Below are 23,104 nucleotides of genomic sequence, written 5' to 3'. Positions count from 1 at the left end.
GCCGTCATTCAGCTATAGTGCGGTAGTTAAGTCGTGAGTGGAACAATGTAAAAAACATATAAAATCTTCTGTATGGACATCATGCATCTATGTAGGAACGACACATTTCATTGGGGTATACCAACTCTTCAGGGGCCTATGCACGGGTGATCTATATAGACATAACCATATGGTATATTGTTGTAGCTAAATAATAATTGTAAATAATGGGTATAAAGGACAGAATGGGCATCCCTATACATAGGTCAACTGCATAGATGTGAACAGAAGATCGGTGCTGCTCCAGATGTTTGGCATGGGAGCTGAGGTAGAGACACGTGGTCAAGCTGGGAGCGCTGTGGATTCCCCAAAGACAATGTGCGACTATAGACAGTGAGCTGACACTTCTGTGGATTAAAATCAGTAGCATATTTTGAATGTATAATGGAATTGATGAGAAGTCTGAAAAACCCATACACCAGGTCAGATGGAGGGGAAAAAACTAACCGTAAATGAAAACAGATACTCCAAAAACAAACCAGTCTTCCCTTTCTTGCTACGCTCACGTTGTATCGGCTGGGAGCATTTAACTTGCTTCATTTGGTGTCTGTCTCTTCCTGGCAGCCCCTTACATGCAAGCAGTAGTTTGTGATTTTGGTCTCCAGTTCTATGTGAACCAACAAGGTAAATCACCATAGGCTTTACCTATACTCTTGGTATTATGTCTTTCTTGGTTTCTATATCATCTCACCTATGGGGGTTTTTATTTTTCCTTTCTCATATTGTTTGAGTATCTGTTCTTTCATTCATGCTTCAGATGTAGGGGAAAAACTAAGCATGAATGAAAGAACAGATACCCAAAGAATATGAGAAAGGAAAAAATAACCCCCCCCCCCCCTCCCCCAAAAGGTGAGCTGATACAATGGCATGGCAATATCATCTAACATAGGGGGTATTTCCTGACCTGGTGTAATGGGTTTTTCACACGTAATACCATTATACATATAATCCACAGAAGTGTTAGCTCACTGTCACCTATACTTGCAATTTGTCTTAGGGAAATCCATGTGGCTCTACCTCAGCTCCCATGCCAGAAATCTTAAGCAGCTCCGATCCTCTGTTCACATCTATGCAGTTGATGTGAGTATGTATAGGGATGCCCATTCTGTGCCTTATACCCATTACTTACCCTTATTTAGCTACGACATTATACCATATGGTCTCCTTTTGTAGATCACGATTTTATTTCCCCCCTTAAGAGTTGGTATACCCCCAGTGAAACGCATCGGGCCTACATAGATTTTTTTTTTTTTTTTTAATTGTTCCACTCAAGACTTTTAAATACCATCCAGCTCTTCAAGTGGCCTATGTTTTCTAGGACTTGTCTTCACCCCATGATATGCCCAAGTACCATGGCGTCAATATGTACAGTGCCTTGCGAAAGTATTCGGCCCCCTTGAACTTTTCAACCTTTTGCCACATTTCCGGCTTCAAACATAAAGCTATAAAATTTTAATTTTTTGTGAAGAATCACCAACAAGTGGGACACAATTGTGAAGTGGAACGAAATCTATTGGATTTTTTAAACTTTTTTAACTAATAAAAAAAATGAAAAGTGGGGCGTGCAAAATTATTTGGCCCCCTTGCGTTAATATTTTGTAGAGCCACCTTTTGCTGTGATTACAGCTGCAAGTCGCTTGGGGTATGTCTCTATCAGTTTTGCACATTGAGAGACGGAAATTCTTGCCCATTCTTCCTTGCAAAACAGCTCGAGCTCAGTGAGGTTGGATGGAGAGCGTTTGTGAACAGCAGTTTTCAGCTCTTTCCACAGATTCTCGATTGGATTCAGGTCTGGACTTTGACTTGGCCATTCTAACCCCTGGATATGTTTATTTGTGAACCATTCCTTTGTAGATTTTGCTGTATGTTTGGGATCATTGTCTTGTTGGAAGATAAATCTCCGTCTCTGTTTCAGGTCTTTTGCAGACTCCAACAGGTTTTCATCCAGAATGGTCCTGTATTTGGCTGCATCCATTTTCCCCTCAATTTTAACCATCTTCCCTGTCCCTGCTGAAGAAAAGCAGGCCCAAACCATGATGCTGCTGCCACCACAATGTTTGACAGTGGGGATGGTGTGTTGAGGGTGATGAGCTGTACTGCTTTTACGCCAAACATATAGTTTTGCATTGTGGGCAAAAAGTTAGATTTTGGTTTCATCTGACCAGAGCACCTTCTTCCACATGTTTGGTGTGTCTCCCAGGTGGCTTGTGGCAAACTTTAGACGAGACTTTTTATGGATATCTTTGAGAAATGGCTTTCTTCTTGCCACTCTTCCATAAAGGCCAGATTTGTGCAGTGTACGACTGATTGTTGTCCTATGGACAGACTCTCCCACCTCAGCTGTAGTTCTCTGCAGTTCATCCAGAGTGATCATGGGCCTCTTGGCTGCATCTCTGATCAGTCTTCTTGTCTGAGCTGAAAGTTTAGAGGGACGGCCAGGTCTTGGTAGATTTGCAGTGGTCTGATACTCCCATTTCAAAATGATCGCTTGCACAGTGCTCCTTGGGATGTTTAAAGCTTGGGAAATCTTTTTGTATCCAAATCCGGCTTTAAACTTCTCCACAACAGTATTACGGACCTGCCTGGTGTGTTCCTTGGTCTTCATGATGCTCTCTGCGCTTTCAACAGAACCCTGAGGCTATCACAGAGCAGGTGCATTTATACAGAGACTTGATTACACACAGGTGGATTCTATTTATCACCATCAGTCATTTAGGACAACATTGGATCATTCAGAGATCCTCGCTGAACTTCTGGAGTGAGTTTGCTGCACTGAAAGTAAAGGGACCGAATAATTTTGCACGCACCACTTTTCAGTTTTTTATTTGCTAAAAAAGTTTAAATTATCCAATAGATTTCGTTCCACTTCACAATTGTGTCCCACTTGTTGGTGATTCTTCACAAAAAATTTAAATTTTATACCTTTGTTTGAAGCCTGAAATGTGGCAAAAGGCTGAAAAGTTCAAGGGGGCCGACTACTTTCGCAAGGCTCTGTGTATGTGGTTTTTAGCATGCCTTGCGTTTGAGATCTTGTGTATGCACTTTTTTCATTGAGTATGCTCTATATGACCTCATAAGGTACAGTAAACAAATGTTCTTTGCAATGACTGCTTGTTGGTATACATCTCTTATTTAAAGTCATTTAAATCTCGTATTTTGTATATAGGGATGGAGTCGCATGGGTGCATGCATCTCCTATAAAGTCTCAAACTGTTTGTAGCTTATTTTAACTTTTTCCATTTTAAAACTTCTCGTGCATAGAGCATGCATGGTGTTGATGGATTTGAAATCTATATATTACATTCATTTGTTTTCCAACCTAGTAATGAAGCAAAAACAGAAGGTCGAAGTGAATTAATACCAACCATTAAGTTCAGACATTGCTGCCTATTACGGAACCGACGCTGCATTGTTGCATATCTGTAAGTTACATTCAGAAATCCTTTTATTTTTTTGAAGTTGACATTAGAAAATATGAGGAGACCTTTTAAGCTTTGCTATACACATCTTGAATTTCAGGCAGGTCATCAGCGCTACACAACTCAACAACCTTCAATTAACCACTTCAATGCAGGGCACTTATACCCCCTCTTCCTGCCCAGACCAATTTTCAGCTCAGCGCCCTCACACTTTGACAATTACGCAGTCATGCAGCACTGTCCCAAACAAAATTTATTTTTATTTTTCACACCAATAGAGCTTTCTTTTGGTGGTTTTTAATCACCACTGTTTTTTTTTGGCGATGTAAGTAAATAAAAAATTTAATTTAGCAAATAAGTCATTTTTGTTCATAAATTTGGGCCAGAATTTATACTGCTAAATATCTTTGGTAAAAATAACCCTAATAAGTGTATATTTGGTCTGTGTGAAAGTTTTCAAGCTATGGTGCAAATCATTAAAAATTGATCACATATGATGTGCTGACGACCTGAGGCATAATGAGTTGTGTGGTGCGATTTTCCCCCCCCCCCCCCACAATTCTTGGGTAAATTTAAGAAATTTTTTTTTTTTTCCACAAAATTGTCATAAGATATTTGTCTTACACAAAGTTGTCAATTTATAAGACACCTAGCACGTACATGTCACAAATGACACCCCAAAATACATTCTGCTACCACATGTGTAAGACTTGCACAGCCTGGCAACATACAGAGGCCCAACACGCAGATAGCACCGTCGGGTGTTCTAGGAGCATAAATTACACATCTCATTTCCTAAAGACCTATCACACTTTTGATGGCCCTGGAGCACCAGGACAGCGGAATACCCTATTTTGAAAAGCACTCAAGATTTGATTGCCTGCAGATACAGTGCCTTGAATGTATTCATACCCCTTGAAATTGTCCACATTTTGTCATGTTACCAAAAACAGAAATGTATTTTATGTGATAGACCAACACAAAGTGGCACATAATTGTAAAGTGGAAGGAAAATGATAAATTGTTCAACATTTTTTTTTACAAATATATGAAAAGTGTGGTGTGCTTTTTGTATTTAACCCCCCTTTACTCTTATACCTCTAACTTAAATCTAGGGCAGGGGTGTCCAAACTACGGCCCTCCAGCTGTTGCAGAACTACACATCCCATGAGGCATTGTAAAACTCTGACATTCAAAGACATGACTAGGCATGATGGGAATTGTAGTTCCTGAACAACTGGAGGGCCGTAGTTTGGACACCCCTGATCTAGGGGAACCAATTGCCTTCAGAAGTCTCCTAATTAGTAAATAGAGTCCACCTGTGTGTAATTTAATCTCAGTATAAATTAGGGCTGCAACTAACGATTATTTTCATAATCGATTAGTTGGCCGATTAATTGGTTAATAACCTTAAAAAATAAATAAATAAATAAAAAAAGTGGGTCAAATTGACGTTCATTTAAAATCAGTGACAGGAAAATTTGGAAACAAAACTTCTTGATCAAAGGAATTTTCAGACAGTGTATGTGGTTTTTGTCAGAAATGAAGGGAAAATTTCAAACAAATTTCTTTCATTCAGCGAATGTACGAAGATTTTTCATCTGAATATTCTCACCTGAAAATTGATCCGTGAGGCCAGCATAAGGCTCAGTACACGTCTATGCAGTTATTGCTTTTGATCTGTTTCTGCAGTGCTTTTTACTGTGCATTTATTTATTTTTTGCGCACGTGCTTTTACTGAAATTTGCGTGTTTTTATTTATTTATTTTTTTGGGCAGATTAAAAAACACAAATTTCTGCAAAAACCCATTACATTATTTTCTGCAGCTTCTCCATTGAAGTATATTGAACCAAAAAAAAGCACCGTTTTGCGTTAAAAGTCCCTAACCCTTTCCAAATATGCAGCGGCTGAAAAAAGCACTTATATGAACGTGTCCTATAGGAAACCATGTAAATGAACTGTAGTTTGTTTCTGCAAAAAGCACCAACAAACATATGGATGAGAACCAGGCCTAAGATGTGTAGTAACATAATGGGTTTAAAAAGACTAAAATTGGCCCTTTATAGTACAAAAAAGCAGATAATCACTACTGGAAGGGGTTCGTTTTTTTACCGTAGAACTGTGAAAGTAATATTTACCGTAGTGATTATGTTTTTGTACTATAAAGGGCTAATTTTTGTGTTTTTTTTTTTTTTTAACCCCCTTATGTTACTGGCCGATTAATAAATTATGAAATTAATCGATTACTATTTTCATAATCGATTAGTTGTTTCAGCCCTAGTATAAGCTGATCTGTGAAGCCCTCAGAGGTTTGATAGAGAACCTTGGTGAACAAACAGCATCATTAAGGCCAAGGAACACACCATACAGGTCAGGGATAAAGTTGTTGAGAAGTTTAAAGCAGGGCTAGGTTATATAAAAAAAAAAAAAAAAACCACACATCCCAAGCTTTGAACATCTCACTGAGCACTGTTCAATCCATTATCTGAAAATGGAAAGAGTATGGCATAACTGCAAACCTACCAAAACATGGCCATCCACCTAAACTGACAGTTCAAACGGCATTAATCCCTTCCCGTCCATGTTATAGTCCAATGACGGCTACAGCGCGGGCCTACTTTGCTGGGGAGGGTGTCAATAGACGTCCTCCCAGGTTCGAGCGCCCTTCATGCCCCCTGTAGGGCGTGCGCAGCGCGCTCTGATCAGCGCTCTGAGACTCGCCTGATCACAGATTGAAGTAAGGGGTCGACCCCCCACCCCTTACCATGTGATCGACTGTCATCGAATGACAGCTTGATCATGTGATGTAAACAGAGCCAGTAATTGGCAATTTTTTTTTTCTCACGTTGATAGTGTGAGGAGAGAGAAAAAGCCAATCACCGGTGGCTGTCAGAGGGACATCGGTCCCGATCAAGGAGAGCAGCCACAGTCCTCTGTGCCTGCCATTGTCCTCTATCAGTGCGTAACAGTGCCACCTATCAATGTCTCCAATCAGTGCCTTAGCTGTGCCTATCAGTGCAGCCTCATCGGCGCATATCAACGCGGAGAAAAATTAACCGTTTGCAAAATTTTATAACAAACTAAGAAACGTGTGTGTGTGTGTGTGTGTGTGTGTGTGTGTTTTTTAAATTTTTTTTATTTTTTATTTTAATGATTAACTACTTGCCTACCAGGCATGAACACTCCTTTCCTGCCCAAGCCATTTTTCAGCTTTCAGCACTGTCGCATTTTGAATGAGTTGCGCGGTCATGCAACGCTGTACCCAAATAAAAATGTTATAATTTTTTTTTCCCCACAAATTAGCTTTTTTTTGGTGGTATTTGATCACCTCTGCGGTTTTTATTTCTTGCGCTATAAACGAGAGGGGCAAGTTTGAAATAACACTATTTTTTACTTTTTGCTATAATAAACATCCAATTTTTATTATCTTTTATAAACAACATTTTTCTTCCGTTTTAGGCAGATACGTATTTTTCTACATATTGGTAAAAAAAAACACAATAAGTGTTTATTGATTGGTTTGCACAAAATAGGGGATAGATTTATAGCTTTTTTTTTTTTTTTTTTTTTTTTATCGTGACTGCGATATTGCAGCGGACATATCGGACACTTTCGACACATTATGGGGACCATTCACATTTATACAGCGATCCGTGCTATAAAAATGCATCGATTACTGTATAAATGTGACTGGCAGGGAAGGGGTTAATATGTTCCCTGTGGGGGAGGGGACTTACTGGGGGAGGTGACCGGTCGGTGTCCCTATGTACAAGAGACACACCATCGGTCTCCTCTCCTCTGACAGCACGTGGATCTGTGTGTTTACACACACAGATCCACAGTCTTGCTCAGTTACTGGGAAATCGCGGGTGCCCGGTGGACATCATGGCCGCAGGGCACGCGCATCGGGTCCCCAGCAACGTGGTGAGCACCCCGGCAGCGTGCGCACGTCCACTAGTGGCCCACAAAGGAAATCCCGTCATGTGACGGCGGCCCAGAACAACTGCTTCTTCCCGCCATTATATGACAGTGGGCGGGTGGGAAGTAGTTAAATACCACCAAAAGAAAGCTCTATTTGTGCGGGGGAAAAAAATGATAAAAATGTAATTTTGGGTACAGCATTGCATAACCGCGCAATTGTCACTCAAAATGTGACAGCATTGAAAGCTGAAAATTTGGTCTGGGCAGGAGGGGGTTTTAAGTGCCCAGTAAGCAAGAGGTTAAACAGAGAAGCAGCCAAGAGGCCCATGGTAACTCTGGAGGAGCTGCAGAGATCCACAGCCCAGGTGGGAGAATTTGTCCACAGGACAACTGTTAGTTGTGCACTCCACAAATCTGGCCTTTATGGAAGTGGCAAAAAGAAAGCCATAAGACTTCTCGTTTGCGGTGTCCCTCACATGGCTTCTTGCAAACACATGGAAGAAGGTACTCTAGTCAGATGAGACCATAATTTGAACTTTTTAGCCTAAAGGCAAAAAGCTTTGTGTGCTGGAAAACTGACACTGCACATCACCCTGAACACACCATCCCCACCGTGAAACATGGTGGTGGCATCATCATGTTGTGGGGATGCTTTTCTTCAGCAGGGACAGGGAAGCTGATCAGAGTTGATGAAAAGATGAATGGAGCCAAATACAGGGCAATCTTAGTAGAAAACCTGTAAGTCTGCAAAAGACTTAAGACTGGGGCGGAGGGGGGGGGGGTTTATCTTCCAGCAGAACAATGACCCTAAACATACAGCCAGAGCTATTAATGGAGTGCTTTAGATAAGCATATTCATGTGTTAGAATGGCCCAGTCAAAGTCCAGATCTAAATCCAATTGAGAATCTATGGCAAGACTTGAAAATTGCTGCTCCCAGGTGTTCTCCATTCCAATCTGACAGAGGTTGAGCTATTTCTTTATCGTACCTCACGGGACACAGAGCCACAGTAATTACTGTATTGGTTATATAGGCACCTTTAGTTGGACACTGGCACACCTTTATACAGGAAGTTTTGCTCCCTATATAACCCCTCCCCTTACTGGGGGTACCTGTTTTTTTTTCGCCAGTGTCTTAGGTGTTGGTCACAAGTAAAGATGTGCTGTGCTGAGCTCCATGGGGAAAAATCTTGCTGGAGCAAACCATGCAACCAGATCATTCAAAGTGTCTTTTTCAGGCCGAATTGGATGGTACCCGGGCCTCATGTCGCAAAAAACAAGGTTTATCTATTACGCTTCTTTTTGGAGAGCTGGACCCCACGATCCAGTATTTTTATTTATTTTTTTCAGCCATATTTCCTGGTGGTGTGCTTTTTACAGGTCCACGAGTGTGGATCCCCCCGATTTTTAAAAAGGGGCCCCGATTCCTGAAGGTTTTTTTTTTTTTAATGGAGCCCACCGTGAGGGGTAAAGATTGGGTCTGTCTGGTTTACCACAGAACCCTGCAGCTGGATAAGGAAAGGGAGATTCCTAAGGCATTTTTCTAATTCTTGTGGGTTTTCACCTTTAAGTAAATGACATGCCTAAAGTCTCCTCCGGGGGCTGTCAAGAGCATGTACCTGATTCCATGCTTGTCAGTCTTGTTCTGTGTCACAAGCTGCATGCTTCCTCCAGCCCAAGCACCAGGTAGGATGTGGGAAAGGGTGTTTGTTTTGGTGGGTGTGTGTTTTTTTTTTTTTTCTTTGGAATGTCCCCCCACCTGGACAGCTTCTTTCCAGCAGGCTGAGAGGGCATGGGTCAGTTGGCAGTATGCCGTGCCGCCAGAGCAGGACTTGGTGGGGGCCCCTGGGTTTGAGTCACTTGCCCCAGTGTCATTTGCAGCCTTGAAGTTTAAAAATGGCGCTGCTGAGATAGTCCTGTGTATCTCGGCAGTGTAACAACATATTTGGCGGCCCATGCTACAGAAGTGACGTTCAATCGCTGCCATCTTGGTACACCCCACACTCGTCCACAGTAAGGATACACTAAGAAGGGTGTTGTGTCCCTTTGACACAGGGTCTCTCAGGGGGTTGCTAGCAATTCTGCCATTGTCTGCTCAGCAAGTTACACACAGGCTGGATGCACTTCTTAACCAGGGAAGGGTTTATTATTCAGAAAGCGATGTACATTCTTACATGGAGGAGTCGTATACAACAGGTCTCCCTCTAAGTATCATGCTGCTGCTTCCAGTCCCACACACATTGTAACTGACTTCCTGGTACAACCCCCTCCCCCAGCATGCATCAGGAGAAAGGGGTTAAGGGTCACAGTGATTCTGCATAAACATTACAAAGGGGTGAAGCAGACATGTTACACCCACTGGAGTTTTGCATTTTACACGTATTTATAACAGTAAAGTCAGTTTATATAGTGAACTACAGGATTTAGAACTCTGTCTGACTACTTGGATCTTGAATTTTAAAAGCAGCGGCAACCCTGCTCATCTCACAAGTTTGATAATCTGACAGAAGTTCGCTGCTTTTAAAATTCAACATCTAAGTAGTCAGACAGAGTTGTAAGTACTGTATTTCACTATATACTAACTTTGTTATAAATACGTCTAAAATACAAAACTCCGGTGGGTGTAACAACATGTCCGCTTTACCCCTTCTTGGTGTATCCTTACTGTGGATGAGTGTGGGGTGTAGCAAGATGGCAGCGACGGACCATCACTTCCGTAGCAAACTGTGATGGGTCGCCGAATGTCGTTACAACGGCTCTCGGGTCCTCTAGCAGTCCTGAGTGGAGCCGAGTGTACTGTTATGTCCATCATAGGGCGGGACTGGCCGTGACTGTGAGTGGAGCCGAGTACACTCGGCTATGTATCTCGGCGGGGCCCATGAGCTTGAGCCCAGTCAAGACCAATGGTAAGTTCCCCCCTGCGCGCGCTCCTGCCGCCATAACGACGGCTCTCCATCCAGCAGCTCTCCTCCACCACAGCCCCTGATCAGAGCAACCCTGTTCAGGCGGGAAACATTCTCTCTTTTGAAAAAGATTGGGGGAGGGCGCGGTGGGAGGTCGGAAGAAGGCGACGGGCCCTTAGCGTGGCTTCGTCCTGATTCATCGTCCACAACATGGGCTATGTAAAGCTATAAGGTGCACTTTTTGCAGGTGCATACAGCTGAAGGAGGGACACAGAGCAGATGGATGGCATGTGAGTGTGGATGAAACAGGCATTCCCAGGGCACGTTTACTTGGCATCAGACTGACCCTTGATGGCAGCAGTTGCTGGACTATTTTGCTTAGCATTGAATGCATTATCTGGTAGTACCTCTGCACTTGTGCTTGGCGCTATGGGCAGAAGGAGGTACAAATGCCCCAAAAAAACGGGCTCAAACAGATCTCCCTCAGGCTCTGAGGACCCTCCCTCTGCAACGCCACACCCCCCCCCCCCACCCCCCCCTCGAAAGGCTTGGGGAGGCTGGTCAGAGTGAGCCATCTGTATATATTCAGCCCCTGTATATATTACTCAGGAAGTTTTTTCCTCAGCCATGATTGGATTGGAAGAAAGATTAATGGCTTTAATCACATCTTCACAAAGTGGAAGAAAACGCATTAGGTCCCCTTCTACCACCCAGGACCCTCAAACAGAGGAACACTGGGAGGGGGAAGATGATTCTCCCTCAGGGGACAGGGAAGAGACTGATTACTCTTCCGAGGAATCAAGTGGGAAAGGACCACCTTCAGCTTCACAGGCTGAGAAATTGCTGGTGCAATCTCTTACTGAAATGGTCCGCTCCACATTTAAGTTACCCGTAACTGAGTCGGTTGAAAAGCCCACTTCTTGTTTAGGTTCACTGAAGCCTCCTCAAGCTTTGAGTGCTTTCTGTCCGTCCATTGCTGGAAAAGCTTATATATTCTGAGTGGGATCGCCCAGATTTTTTTCCCTCCCAACATTTTTCAACACTTTATCCAATGGAGGAAAAATTTACAAAAATGTGGAGTATACTAGCAATTGACACTGCTATATCCTCTGTAAATAAAAGTTTGACTTGTCCTCTTGACCAAGCTCAAATGCTTAGGGATCCAACTGGTAAAAAGTTGGAATTCCTGTTAAAAAAAAAAAAAAAAAAAAACATTTTTTCTTTGGCAGGTTCAATAGTTCAACCTGCAGTGGCAGCAATTGGAGTGTGTCAATCCTAGAGAGACCACTTGAAACAGGTGCTCAAGGTTTTCCCTGAACAGCAGGCTCAGGATTTAACCAAGCTGCCAGGGGCTTTGCGTTTTGCAATTGACGCAGAGATTCTATTCTTCAGACCTCTCGCCTTACGCTCTGGTTAGTGCATATGCGTAGAATCTTATGCTTGAAAAATTGGTCAGCTGAAGCGCCATGCAAAAAGCTCCTGGCTGGGTTAACTTTCCGAAGTGAAAAGGCTGTTTGGGGATGATTTCGACAATTATATCCAAAAGATATCCAGTGGGAAAAGTACCCTTTTGCCAGTTAAGAAAAGGAGTAAACATCCCTCATTTAAACAGGCTCTTCAGTGCCAGGAGCATCGGCCTCCAGGCAGTCGCGATGGCCTCCACCATCAGGTTCAAGAGGTAAACCTTAGGGTCCAACCCCAGGGACAAAAAGTCCTGGGGGAGGAAACCTACAAGACAGAACGCTAAAGCCTTTTTATGAAAGGGCTCGCTCAAGTGTGGGGAAGACTGCTACAGTTCTCAAGGGTCTGGCAGGAGGATTTTTCAAGACCGATGGGTGGTCTCTACAATAGCTCTAGGTTACAAACTAGTGTTCCGAGAATTCCTGTTTCCTCGGATCAAATGTTTCCAAAGATCCCGAGAAAAAGTCTTTCAAGCGTTAGTCCAGCTTTTGCCGCAGAAAGTGATCATGGTGGTCCCCATTGAACAGCGGGGGTTGGGGTTTTATTCAAACCTTTTCACAGTGCCAAAACCAAATGGAGGTCTCAAGGATCTAAACCGATTCCTGAAAATTTGATCTTTTTGCATGGAATCAATCTGATCAGTAGTCTCCATCCTACATGGAGAACCTCTGGCATCAATTGACATCAAGGATGCATGTACCTATTTTCCCCGCTCATCAGAAATATCTTTGTTTTTGAAGTGGAAAAACTTAATTTTCAGTTTGTAGCTCTGCCTTCTCAGTCTAGCTATTGCACCTCAGGTGTTTAGCCCTTCCTAGCCAGATTAAGGGCCCGAGGTATAACGATTGTAGCTCACCTAGACGACCTGCTCTTGATAGACCAGTCAGTAGCCCCCTTAAACCAAAGCTTGGTCACCTCAGTCAACTACCTGGAATACCTAGGTTGGATCCTCAACCTAGAGAAATCTTTAAATCCAGTAAGAAGACTAGGCTACTTGTGTCTGGTTATAGATACAACCCAGAAGAATGGTCCTTCTATTCGCCTTCACATGAGGTTGTTGGGAAAGATGGTGTCTCCATTCTAAGCAGTTCCCTATGCTCAGTTTTATTTGAGACTGCTGCAAAACCATATTCTGTCTGCCTGGAACAATAAAGTCCAGGCGCTAGACTTTCTGATGCGTTTGCCGCCGATAGTGCACCTGAGCCTTAGTTGGTTGATACCTGAGAATCTGGGGAAGGTGAAATCCTTGTTACCTGGAAGGTGGTAACAGATGCCAGCCTTTTCGGGTTGGGGAGCAGTCCTGGAAGATACGACTGTCCACGGGAAATTGTCCAGAACCAAAAGGACTTTGCCCATCAACATTCTAGAGATTCGGGTAGCGTACCTAGCCCTAAAGACCTGGACATCCAGGTTGCAGGGTTGTCCTGGCAAGATCCAATCCGACAATGCCACAGCAGTGGCTTATATCAATCACCAAGGGGGAACCAGAAGTCGTGCAGCCCAGGGAGAGGTAAACCACATCCTAATCTGGGCAGAAAAGCATGTGCCCTGCATATCGGCAATCTTCATTCCAGTGGTAGAGAACTGGCAGGCGGACTACTTAAGTCGCCAGCAGTTCCCAGGGAATGGTTCCTTCACCTATATATGCACAAGAAGATCAACAACTTTGTGTCAAGAACAAGGGATCCACTTGCATGCGGAACAGATGTGTTGGTGACCCCATGGGATCAGTTCTCACTGATTTATGCATTCCCTCCTATTCTGCTGCTACCACAACTTCTTTACGGGATCAAGCAGGAAAACAAGTCTGGTTCTTGTGGCACAGAAGATCTTGGTATGCAGAAATAGTAAAGATGGCGGTAGGGGCCCCATGGATCCTACCACTATGTCCAGACCTGCTTTTGCAGGGACCAGTGTTCCATCCTACCTTTACAAATGTTAAATTTAACGGTTTGGCTATTGAAACCCACATTTTGAAGAATTGTGGGCTTTCAGGCTCCGTGATATCTACCTTGATTAATGCAAGGAAGCCAGCTTCCCGAGTCATTTATTATGGAGTCTGAAAGGCATGTTTCCTGGTGTGAATCCAGGGGTTGGCATCCCGGAAAGTTTGTCATGGTTAGAATCCTTGCCTTTCTACAAATGGGGTTAGAGATGAAACTGGCTTTGAGTACTATAAAAGGCCAGGTCTTGGCCTTATCGGTATTGTTTCAATGACCACTTGCTTCACATTCATTGGTATGTCGTTTCCTACAGGGGTAACGCAGCTTAATCCTCTGGTTAGGTCACCCCTGAACCCTTGGGACTTGAATTTAGTTATGTCGGCATTAGCGAAACAGCCTTTTGAGCCGATATGACATATTTCCCTTGGTCCTTTTGACAAAGAAGCTAGTTTTTCTGGTAGCCATATCTTCTGCAAGAAGGGTATCAGAATTGGCTGCTCTTTCTTGTAAAGAGCCATATTTAATTATTCATAAGGATAGAGTAGTATTATGTCCTCATTCTAGCTTTCTGCCGAAGGTGGTTTCAAGTTTTCATCGAAACCAGGATATTGTTCTGCCTTAATTTTTTCCAGAACCCTGTTCTACGGGAGAAAAGTCACTACACTCTCTGGATGTAGTGAGAGCAGTCAAAATCTATTTGGAAACGACTGCTCGGATTTGGAAAACGGATGTTTTGTTTGTGTTGCCTGAAGGTCCTAGGAAAAGGACAGGCAGCATCAAAATCTACTATTGCGAAGTGGATTCGGCAAGTAATTATTCAAGCTTATGGTTTGAAGAGGAAAGTTCCATCTTTTCAAATCAAGGCGCGCTCCATCAGGGCTGTGAGTGCTTCGTGGGCAGTGCATCACCAAGCCTCCATGGCTCAAATCTGCAAGGCCGCAACTTGGTCTTCAATCCATACATTCACCAGATTCTATCAGGTGGATGGAAGAAGGCATGAGCATGTCGCCTTTTGGGCACAGTGTGCTGCAGGCAGCAGTATAGGTCCTCAGGTCTGATTGCACCCTACTTTTGTTTGTGTCTCCCTCCCCTCACATAACATTGCTCTTGGACATCCCATACAGTAATTACTGTGGCTCCATGTCCCGTGATGTACGATAAAGAAAATAGGATTTTTATAACGGCTTACCTGTAAAATCCTTTTCTTGGTGTACATCACGGGACACAGGTCTCTCCCCTATTCTAATACATGTATATTGCTTTGTTTCAAAACTGAGGTGCTCCCAGTAAGGGGAGGGGTTATATAGCGTGCTAAACTTCCTGTCTAGTGTGTGCCAGTGTCCATCACCTAAAGGTGCCTATATACCCCATACAGTAATTACTGTGGCTCTGTGTCCCGTGATGTACTCCAAGAAAAGGATTTTACAGGTAAGATGTTTGAAATTTTTGCCCATTCTTTGCAAAAATAGCATCTCTCCTAGATGTGCAAAGCTGGTAAAAACATGCCCAAAAGACTTGCAACTGTAATTGCAGTGAAAAGTGGTTCTACATAGTATTGCATGCCACACTTCTTTCAGATATTTATCTGTAAAAAAAATTAAACCATTTATCGTTTTTCTTCCACTTCTCAATTATGTGCCACTTTGTGTTGGTCTACCACATAAAATCCCAATAAAATACATTTACGGTTGTAACATGACAAAATGTCAAAGTTTAGGGGGTATGAATACTTTTTCAAGGCACTGTAGGTACTCTGGGCTGCAGACGGGTACAGTGGGCTGATGACGGGTCCTCTTTATTTGAGCAGCAATCAGGCACATCCCTGTACATTTTTTATTTTTTTTATTTTTTTTTTTATTTACTTTTTTCCTTCCTTCCAGGTCTCCTCCTCACACACTGAGGAGAACCCGAAAATGGCGCTACAGCCGTTTGACATCTGTGACTGGCTGTGAATGGACACAGCCAGTCACATGGTTAAGAGCCAATTTCATGATCTCTTTACCCTGATTGGGGATGGGCTGTGTCTGAGGGACACGCCTCATCACCGATCGCCACGCTGCACGCCCCCGGGGTGTGCACAAGCGGAGGGAACGTGTACAACACGTGATTGTCTTTGATTAGACAAAGCCGGTCACGTGGTAAGTTGAGACTTTTTTTGGCTTTTTACCCTCGTCGGTGGTGGGCTGTGTCTTAAGGAACTTTCATCATCGCCATGTTGCGTACCCCCAGGCCGCACAGGAGCGGCGGATGTCATGTGACGTCCACCAAGAGGGAGGAAATGTTCCTGTCAGCGTCATTTTACTATGGCCCGGTATGGTAGTGGTTAAAAAAAAAAATCTAAGTAGATGGGTAGAAAATTATCACCTGAACAGTGACTGCATCCTATCAGATGCGATTCCTGTTTAGGTGTTCAGGCAGCTTTGTCCACACTGTTTAGTTTGGATGGAGAAATCTGTGTTTGGCTAGCCTACTAAGGCAAGATGGACATTACCATTAAACTTATACATTGCTTATGTACACTACTTGTTTTCTTATTGTAAATTGCAACAGAAGCTGTCCTTAACATGTACACAAAATGTATTTTTATGTTTTCTACACTTAATAGATACTGCAGTTTAAAAATTTGTTTTTGCACCAGAACTGTATTTTATAGTCGTGCTGAAGACAGTTTTTGTGTTATCCAGCTTTATTTACTCAGTGCAACTTATAACATCCAAGTGAAAGCTATAACGCCAACATGTCAACGTGTAAAAAAAATAAATAAAAAAATTAACGGAATCCTTCTAAAAATGACTGGTAAACTCAATCAGGTGTAACTAATCATCTTATCAATGGCACACACAGCCATTTGACTTTCAACTGTGATCAGCTTGTGGTCATTTTTATTAACTCGGCATGAAAAGCACTTTACTGGAGCATTTCAGTCCCTGGTAGTGCAACTGAAGAAAACTATGGGTGGCAAGGCACTGTCATCGTGATCTCCAGGATAAGGCTGTAGACAGGCATAAGTCAGGAGATGGCTACATTTTTTTTTTCAAAGCCTAGAAGCACAGTGAAGTTTAATATTAAGAAGTGGAAGGTGTTTGGTAAAACACAGACCCTTCTTGGATCAGGACGTCTCTCCAACCTGAATGAAAGAGCCATGAGGAATTTTGTCAGAGATTCTACCAAGAGGCCAACAGCAACTCTGAAGCAGTTGCAGGAATTTATGAAAGTAGCCATTCTGTGCATGTGACTACAATATCGCATATTTTACAAAAATGTGGCTTGTATGGGAGGGTTGGAAGAAAGGGAAAAAAATGCCTGAGCTTTGCCAAAATGCACCTTGAAGATTCTGAGGCAACATGGAAAAATGTGTTGCGGTGAGATGAGACTAATGCCGCGTACAGATGTAGCAGACTTTCCGCCGGACTTTCCGAACGAGCTACTTGCCCACACACTGCACTTTTTCAGCGGACGAATACTGCGTACTAAGTCCGCTGGACTATCCGCCGTACTTTTGAAATGAACGGACTCGCCCACACGCGCGGAGGAAAGTCCGCTCATTTTGAGCGCTTCTCCAGGTGGCCGGGGCCAGCGAAGGAGGCGTCGCTGGCCCCGTCATCTGGTATGGACTTAAAGGGGAACCCCTACGCCGAAAAATCGGCGGGGCCCCCCCCCCTCCCCCGGGTCCATATCAGACCCTTATCCGAGTACGCTACCCGGCCGGCCAGGAAAGGGGGTGGGGACGAGCGAGTACCCCCCCCTCCTGAGCCGTACCAGGCCGCATGCCCACAACATGGGGGGGTGCCTTGGGGAAGGGGGCCGTGCAGCCCCCCACCCCAAAGCACCTTGTCCCCATGTTGATGAGGATAAGGGCCTCTTCCCGACAACCCTGGCCGTTGGTTGTCGGGGTCTGCGGGCGGGGGGCTTATCGGAATCCGGGAGCCCCCTTTTTTTTCACAGATGAATGGGTAGGAGTACATTGTTGCCCCATACTATACTCATTCATATAGGGTGGGGGGCCGTGATCCGGGGGCCCCCTTATTAAAGGGGGCTCCCGGATTCCGATAAGCCCCCCGCCCGCAGACCCCGATAACCAACGGCCAGGGTTGTCGGGAAGAGGCCCTTGTTCTCATCAACATGGGGACAAGGTGCTTTGGGCAGGGGGGGCCGCGCAGCCCCCCCTTCCCCAAGGCACCCCCCCATGTTGAGGGCACGCGGCCTGGTACAGCTCGGGGGGGGGGGGCGCTCGCTCGTCCCCACCCCCTTTCCTGGCTGGCCAGGTAGCGTGCTTGGATAAGGGTCCGATATGGACTTGGGGGGGACCCCACGCCGATTTTTCAGCGTAGGGGTTCCCCTTTAAGTCCATACCAGGTGACGGGGCCAGCGATGCCTCCTCCTGGAGACGCGCTAAAAATGAGCGGACTTTTCTCCAGGTGGGAAAAGTCAGTTCATTTCAAAAGTACGGCGGACAGATTGGAGTGCAAAAATACTTTCTTAGTCCGCTGGTCTTTTGGGTAAAAAAAAGTCCGCCGGAGCCCACACACGGCGGGAAGTTCGCCAGACTTTTCCACCGGCTTGTTTGATTGTGTGTACGAGCCATAAAATTAAATGATTTGGCCTCCACACCCAACAATATTTCTGGAAGAAATCCATTACGGCTCCCCATCCAAATAACACCATTCCTACAGTAAAGCATATAGTCGGTAATATCCTGTTTATGGGGGTGTTTCTCTGCAACAGGTATGGGAGTACTTGTCAGGATAGAAGGAAAAATGGATGGGGCAAAATACCATCAAATTCTGGAGGAATGCCCTGTGCCAGCAGTTGTCAATGGGAAGAAGGTTTACCTTCCAACATGACTGACCCAAAGCAAAAAAATGACCACAGTGATTGAAGGAGAAAAAGGCGATTTCCTCCCCCATTGCATGGCCTAGTCAGAGCCCAGACCTAAAGCTCATTGAATATCTGTGATGACTTGAAGACTGCAATCCAATAAACGGTCACCATCAAATTTAACTGAACTTGAGCACTTCTGCAAAGAGTCGGCAAATATTGCAAAGTTAGAGACAGATTAAGGCCCCATTCACACCTGAGCGTTTTTGTAGCTCGAAGCCTGAAGCTACAAAACCCTGGAGGGGAAATCTATTCTCAATCTTTTTCTTTCACTTGAATGTTCTACGTTTCACTGAGTGAATACAGCTGGATAAAACAGTGTCTGTCTTCATTTCAGAATGCAAAACGACAAAATGTGATTATTTCTATATCCACTGTATATTAAATATGTATTTTAACTAAATTTTAAAGCAGTGTAAATGCCACTAATATGTGCAGTCAGCGCTACCTGCAATAATATGTTCCTGTTAAAATAAAAATATATATTCAATAGCTGCTGTATACTGATTAGTGATTCCACCCCACTAAATGAATATACTGGGCTATATATAGTGCAGCGCTGTTGAGCCAAACAAATACTATGTCCAGTGTGACACAAACAAGATTTGTTGGAAATAATAAATATTTTAGAAAAAATATGTCTTTCAATAAACAATCTCACAGTGCTCTTCAATATCCAGTATTCCACTGAACAACCACCACCAGGTGAATTTACCGCTCGCCTCACAGCAAATCATCTGAGCTTAGGTGTCGTCCTTTCCCTCCTGGGATAGAGATCTCCTCACGGCCTGTAATCCAGGCTCTCCTGCCGTACTCTCAATAAGATTTCCTCTTGGGCTATAGCACTCCTGATGCACAGCACTTTCTCACTCGAGCCACATGCAACAAAAAGCATCTACATGCTGTTCTCTGCTACAATCATTTTATTAAGACAGCCCCTTTAACCGCTTCAGCCCCGGAAGGTTTTACCCCCTTCCTGACCAGAGCACTTTCTATGATTCGGCACTGCATTGCTTTAACTGACAATTGCGCGGTCGTGCAACGTTGTACCCAAACAAAATTGACGTCCTTTTTTTCCCAACAAATAGAGCTTTCTTTTGGTGGTATTTGATTATCTCTGCATTTTTTTTTTTTTTTTTTTTGTGCTATAAACAAAAAAAAGCGACAATTTTGAGACTAAATATTTTGTACTTTTTGCTATAATATCCCTTTTGCTTGAAGAAAAAAAAAAAAAATGTTCTTGGTTTTTAGGCCGATGTGTATTCTTCTACATATTTTTGGTACTAAAAATTGCAATAAGCGTATATTGATTGGTTTGCACAAAAGTTATAGTGTCTACAAAATAGGGGATACATTTATAGCTTATTATTTTACTTATAATGGCGGTGATCTGCGAATTTTATCGTGACTGTCATTATGGCAGACATATGGGACAATTTTGCCACATTTTTGGGACCATTTGCATTAATACAGCGATCAATGCTATAAAAATGCATTGATTACTGTGTAAATGTCACTGGCAGGGAAGGGGTTAACACTAGGGGCTGATCAAGGGGTTAATTATGTTCCTTAGTGTGTGTTCTAACTAAAGGGGGGAGGGGACTGACTAGGGGGTGATGGATTGCTGTTCATACTTTGTATGAACAACGATCTGTCACTTCTCCCCTCAGAGAACCAGGATCTCTGCGTTTACGCACAGAGATCCCGGCTCTCGCCATGTTACGACCAATCGCGGGAGCCCGGTGGTCGAGATTGCCGGATACTCGCATCAGCTCTGGGGGCAAGCTGCGGGCGCACTTCCCCCTAGTGGCCACCTTAAGGAGGGACGTAACATGATGATTCGCCTGCCCGTTCCATTTTGCCACAGTATAACTGCGGCGGCTGGTTGGCAAGCGGTTAAAAACACACTTGCAGGAAATGCAAAATAAAACTGATTGCCTTGTCACCTGGCTCACCACTTGGCTTGGATCACAATGGCACTGTGACGCTATGGGCTGGGCTCATCCCCTCCTATACATATGTCGCCACATGATTGGGCTTCTTCAGTAGGATGGGGTAGCCTTCTTGCCCCAGTACCCCAGACCACTGTCTCTCCAATCACATTGTGTATTTTGTTTGAATTAAATGAAAATATTTAAATATACTAAAACATAGATGCAGCTTCTAATGTGCTAGCCTGAAAAGATTTGCCATTTGGGAGGAGTGATGCAGGTTGCTGTCATTGTTTGCACCCCAAAATGCATTATTCAGTTGTGTGTGTGTTTAAATTTTTCAGTTACGACCGCCTGCTTCGGATTCAAGCTCTTCGCTGGGAGTATGGCAGCGTGCTACCAAATGCCCTCAGGTTTCAAATGTCAGCAGAAGAGGTTTGTTGGATCATTTTATTTTTTGTACACATATAATAAACTATGCTGCTGTGTGTGTGTGTGTGTGTGTGTGTGTGTGTGTGTGTGTGTGTGTGTGTGTGTGTGTCCTGAACACATTTAAAGCTAGCTTATCTCATAGGAACAACAGAGGGAGACTGCAATGTGGATGCAGGGATCTCTCCTACTTCACTATTGTATTCTGATACCTAGGATTCCACCTCCCCCATCAGAATGCGCTGAGCGCTGCAGCCATTGCTTACAAATGATCGAATGCTGGTTTTCCAGCAGGACTGCTCAACAGAAGCTGGTCATTGGATCAGCCTTTGATGAACAGACAAGTACATACAGAGTGAAATTCAGACATTTCCTGCTGGACCAGAGTATTTTTGGTTCATGTATACCCAGCTGAAAGGTCTAGCTGCAACTCTAAGAATACTTGACATTGGTTTCTGTAGATGGTGGTTGCATGTGTTATGTACTCTGTCTTGGATGATGTATCTGTAAGTAAATGTACTTTTATTGCCAGCCCTGCTGGGATGGAGGGAACTGCGGTAGTGAATTGATACCTTCTGTCAGGCCTGTGGAGTTTTGTATTGTGAACCTTCTGTCAAAATCTGTACTGAGGAAACATCATGGGCTGCCATTGCTGATCCTTTATTAAAAAATGGCTTGGCTGGAATGCTGATCTTATGGCTTCAGTACTTAAAATGTACTTGGCTAGAACAAGTTCCCTGGCAAGGTATTCTGACTTTGCCTGCTGCATGTTTGTTCTGGATCTGTGACTAGGACTTTTGAAGCCAGACACTAACTGGTAGTTAATACAGTAATGTAAATAAATCATTTCTGTATTTACTCCACTAACGATTAAAAAAAAAAAAAAAAATCAAACTTTCTTTTTAATAAAAAAAAATTGGTCTGAGTCTGATATTTACCCTTTTAATAGTATATACAATATATAGCCTCTAATAGTATATACAGTATATCTCTCCTGTCTGTTCTCAGTAGATTTGATATTTTTCTCCCTAACCATATAGTTGGTTATTTATATTTACCACTGCATATAGATATGTTTAATAATTTAGGGCTGTGTAAACTAAAGATTAACTCCTCGATTAATCGCTACATTTTTTTGATTGATCAAAATACTCGCCCCTCTGCCGCCTTTTGTGTCTTCAGGGAGTTCTGTCGGAGATCCAGTGACGTCAGACATCAACGTCACCGGACTCCTCAAACCCCCCCCCCCCCCCCTTCCCCAAGTGCCTCTGTCTGCTAACAAAGGGAAAGGGGGGAGGAGTCCGGTGACAAAGTTCTGATTGAACTTAATGCATATGTGGGAGGAGCTATGCATGACGTCACGCGCCGCTGCCCTATGAACTAACACGATTGTCGGCTTTACATGCTGTGTTTTTAGCATCTCTATGTGAGTAGTTTGTGTTTGAACACAAAAATTAAATCTTATACTTAAGCGGTGAGCACTTAGATCTTTTCTTTCTACTCATGACCTGGCATCCTTGCTGAGATCTAAGGAGACATGAGAGGAAGTTTATGGTCCGTGTTAACCCTTTTAATACCCGCTTGCATGGCCACCACCTGTTTGCACAGGGATCCATGCCATAAGTTGAGAGTGATTAGTTAGAACGGAGGTGGAGGGATTGTTACGCTACTGTGGAAAAAAATTAATTGCGTCAGTGCTACAGTTTGAATATAAAACGTATTTGTGTGAACTGAAGTTAAGCCATGGATTGTGGAAACTAGTGTCGGGTGATTGTATACAGTGTATACCACGTTTAATGCAGAGTTTCACTGCAAGGAGATCATTTAAAAGTAGTTAAAGAAAAATCGATTAATTGAACACGAAAATTTTAATCAGTAACAGCCCTAAATAAATTGCTTTTTTTTTTTTTTTTTTTTTTTTTTTTTTTTTTAATTTTATTTTTTTAAACTTTACATATTTACTAAATTTATACATCACAATTTTTTAATGTTGTTAGCCGATTGTGACGATTGATAAATCGGCCAACTAATCGCTTATGAAAATAATTAGTTGCAGCCTTAGTTGATTTGATGTTGTTGATGAGTGCAAAATCTGATGCAGCTCCACATAGAAACCAATCAACTTCCAGGTTGTCTGTGTGTTGGTTATTTTTTATTTTCTTGTAACAAACAGCTCAATT

At 43.3% G+C, this 23,104-nt stretch overlaps 1 protein-coding gene across 2 annotated transcripts in view; it reads left to right on the top strand.

Annotated features, from left to right (window-relative positions):
* Positions 1-23,104, top strand: part of GINS1 (GINS complex subunit 1) — a 56,217-nt gene that overhangs the window by 18,236 nt on the left and 14,877 nt on the right. For both annotated transcript variants that reach the window (XM_077486187.1, XM_077486186.1), the window contains exons 3-4: positions 3,363-3,461; positions 20,840-20,930. In XM_077486187.1, coding sequence (XP_077342313.1) covers positions 3,363-3,461; positions 20,840-20,930 — 190 coding nt within the window. The remainder of the gene's footprint in view (positions 1-3,362; positions 3,462-20,839; positions 20,931-23,104) is intronic.

The sequence above is a fragment of the Lithobates pipiens genome, unplaced genomic scaffold, assembly GCF_037356315.1.
Source record: "Lithobates pipiens isolate NorthernLeopardFrog02 unplaced genomic scaffold, aLitPip1_a1.2 Scaffold_18, whole genome shotgun sequence".
NCBI lineage: Eukaryota > Metazoa > Chordata > Amphibia > Anura > Ranidae > Lithobates > Lithobates pipiens.
This window is presented reverse-complemented; position numbering and strand designations above follow the sequence as displayed.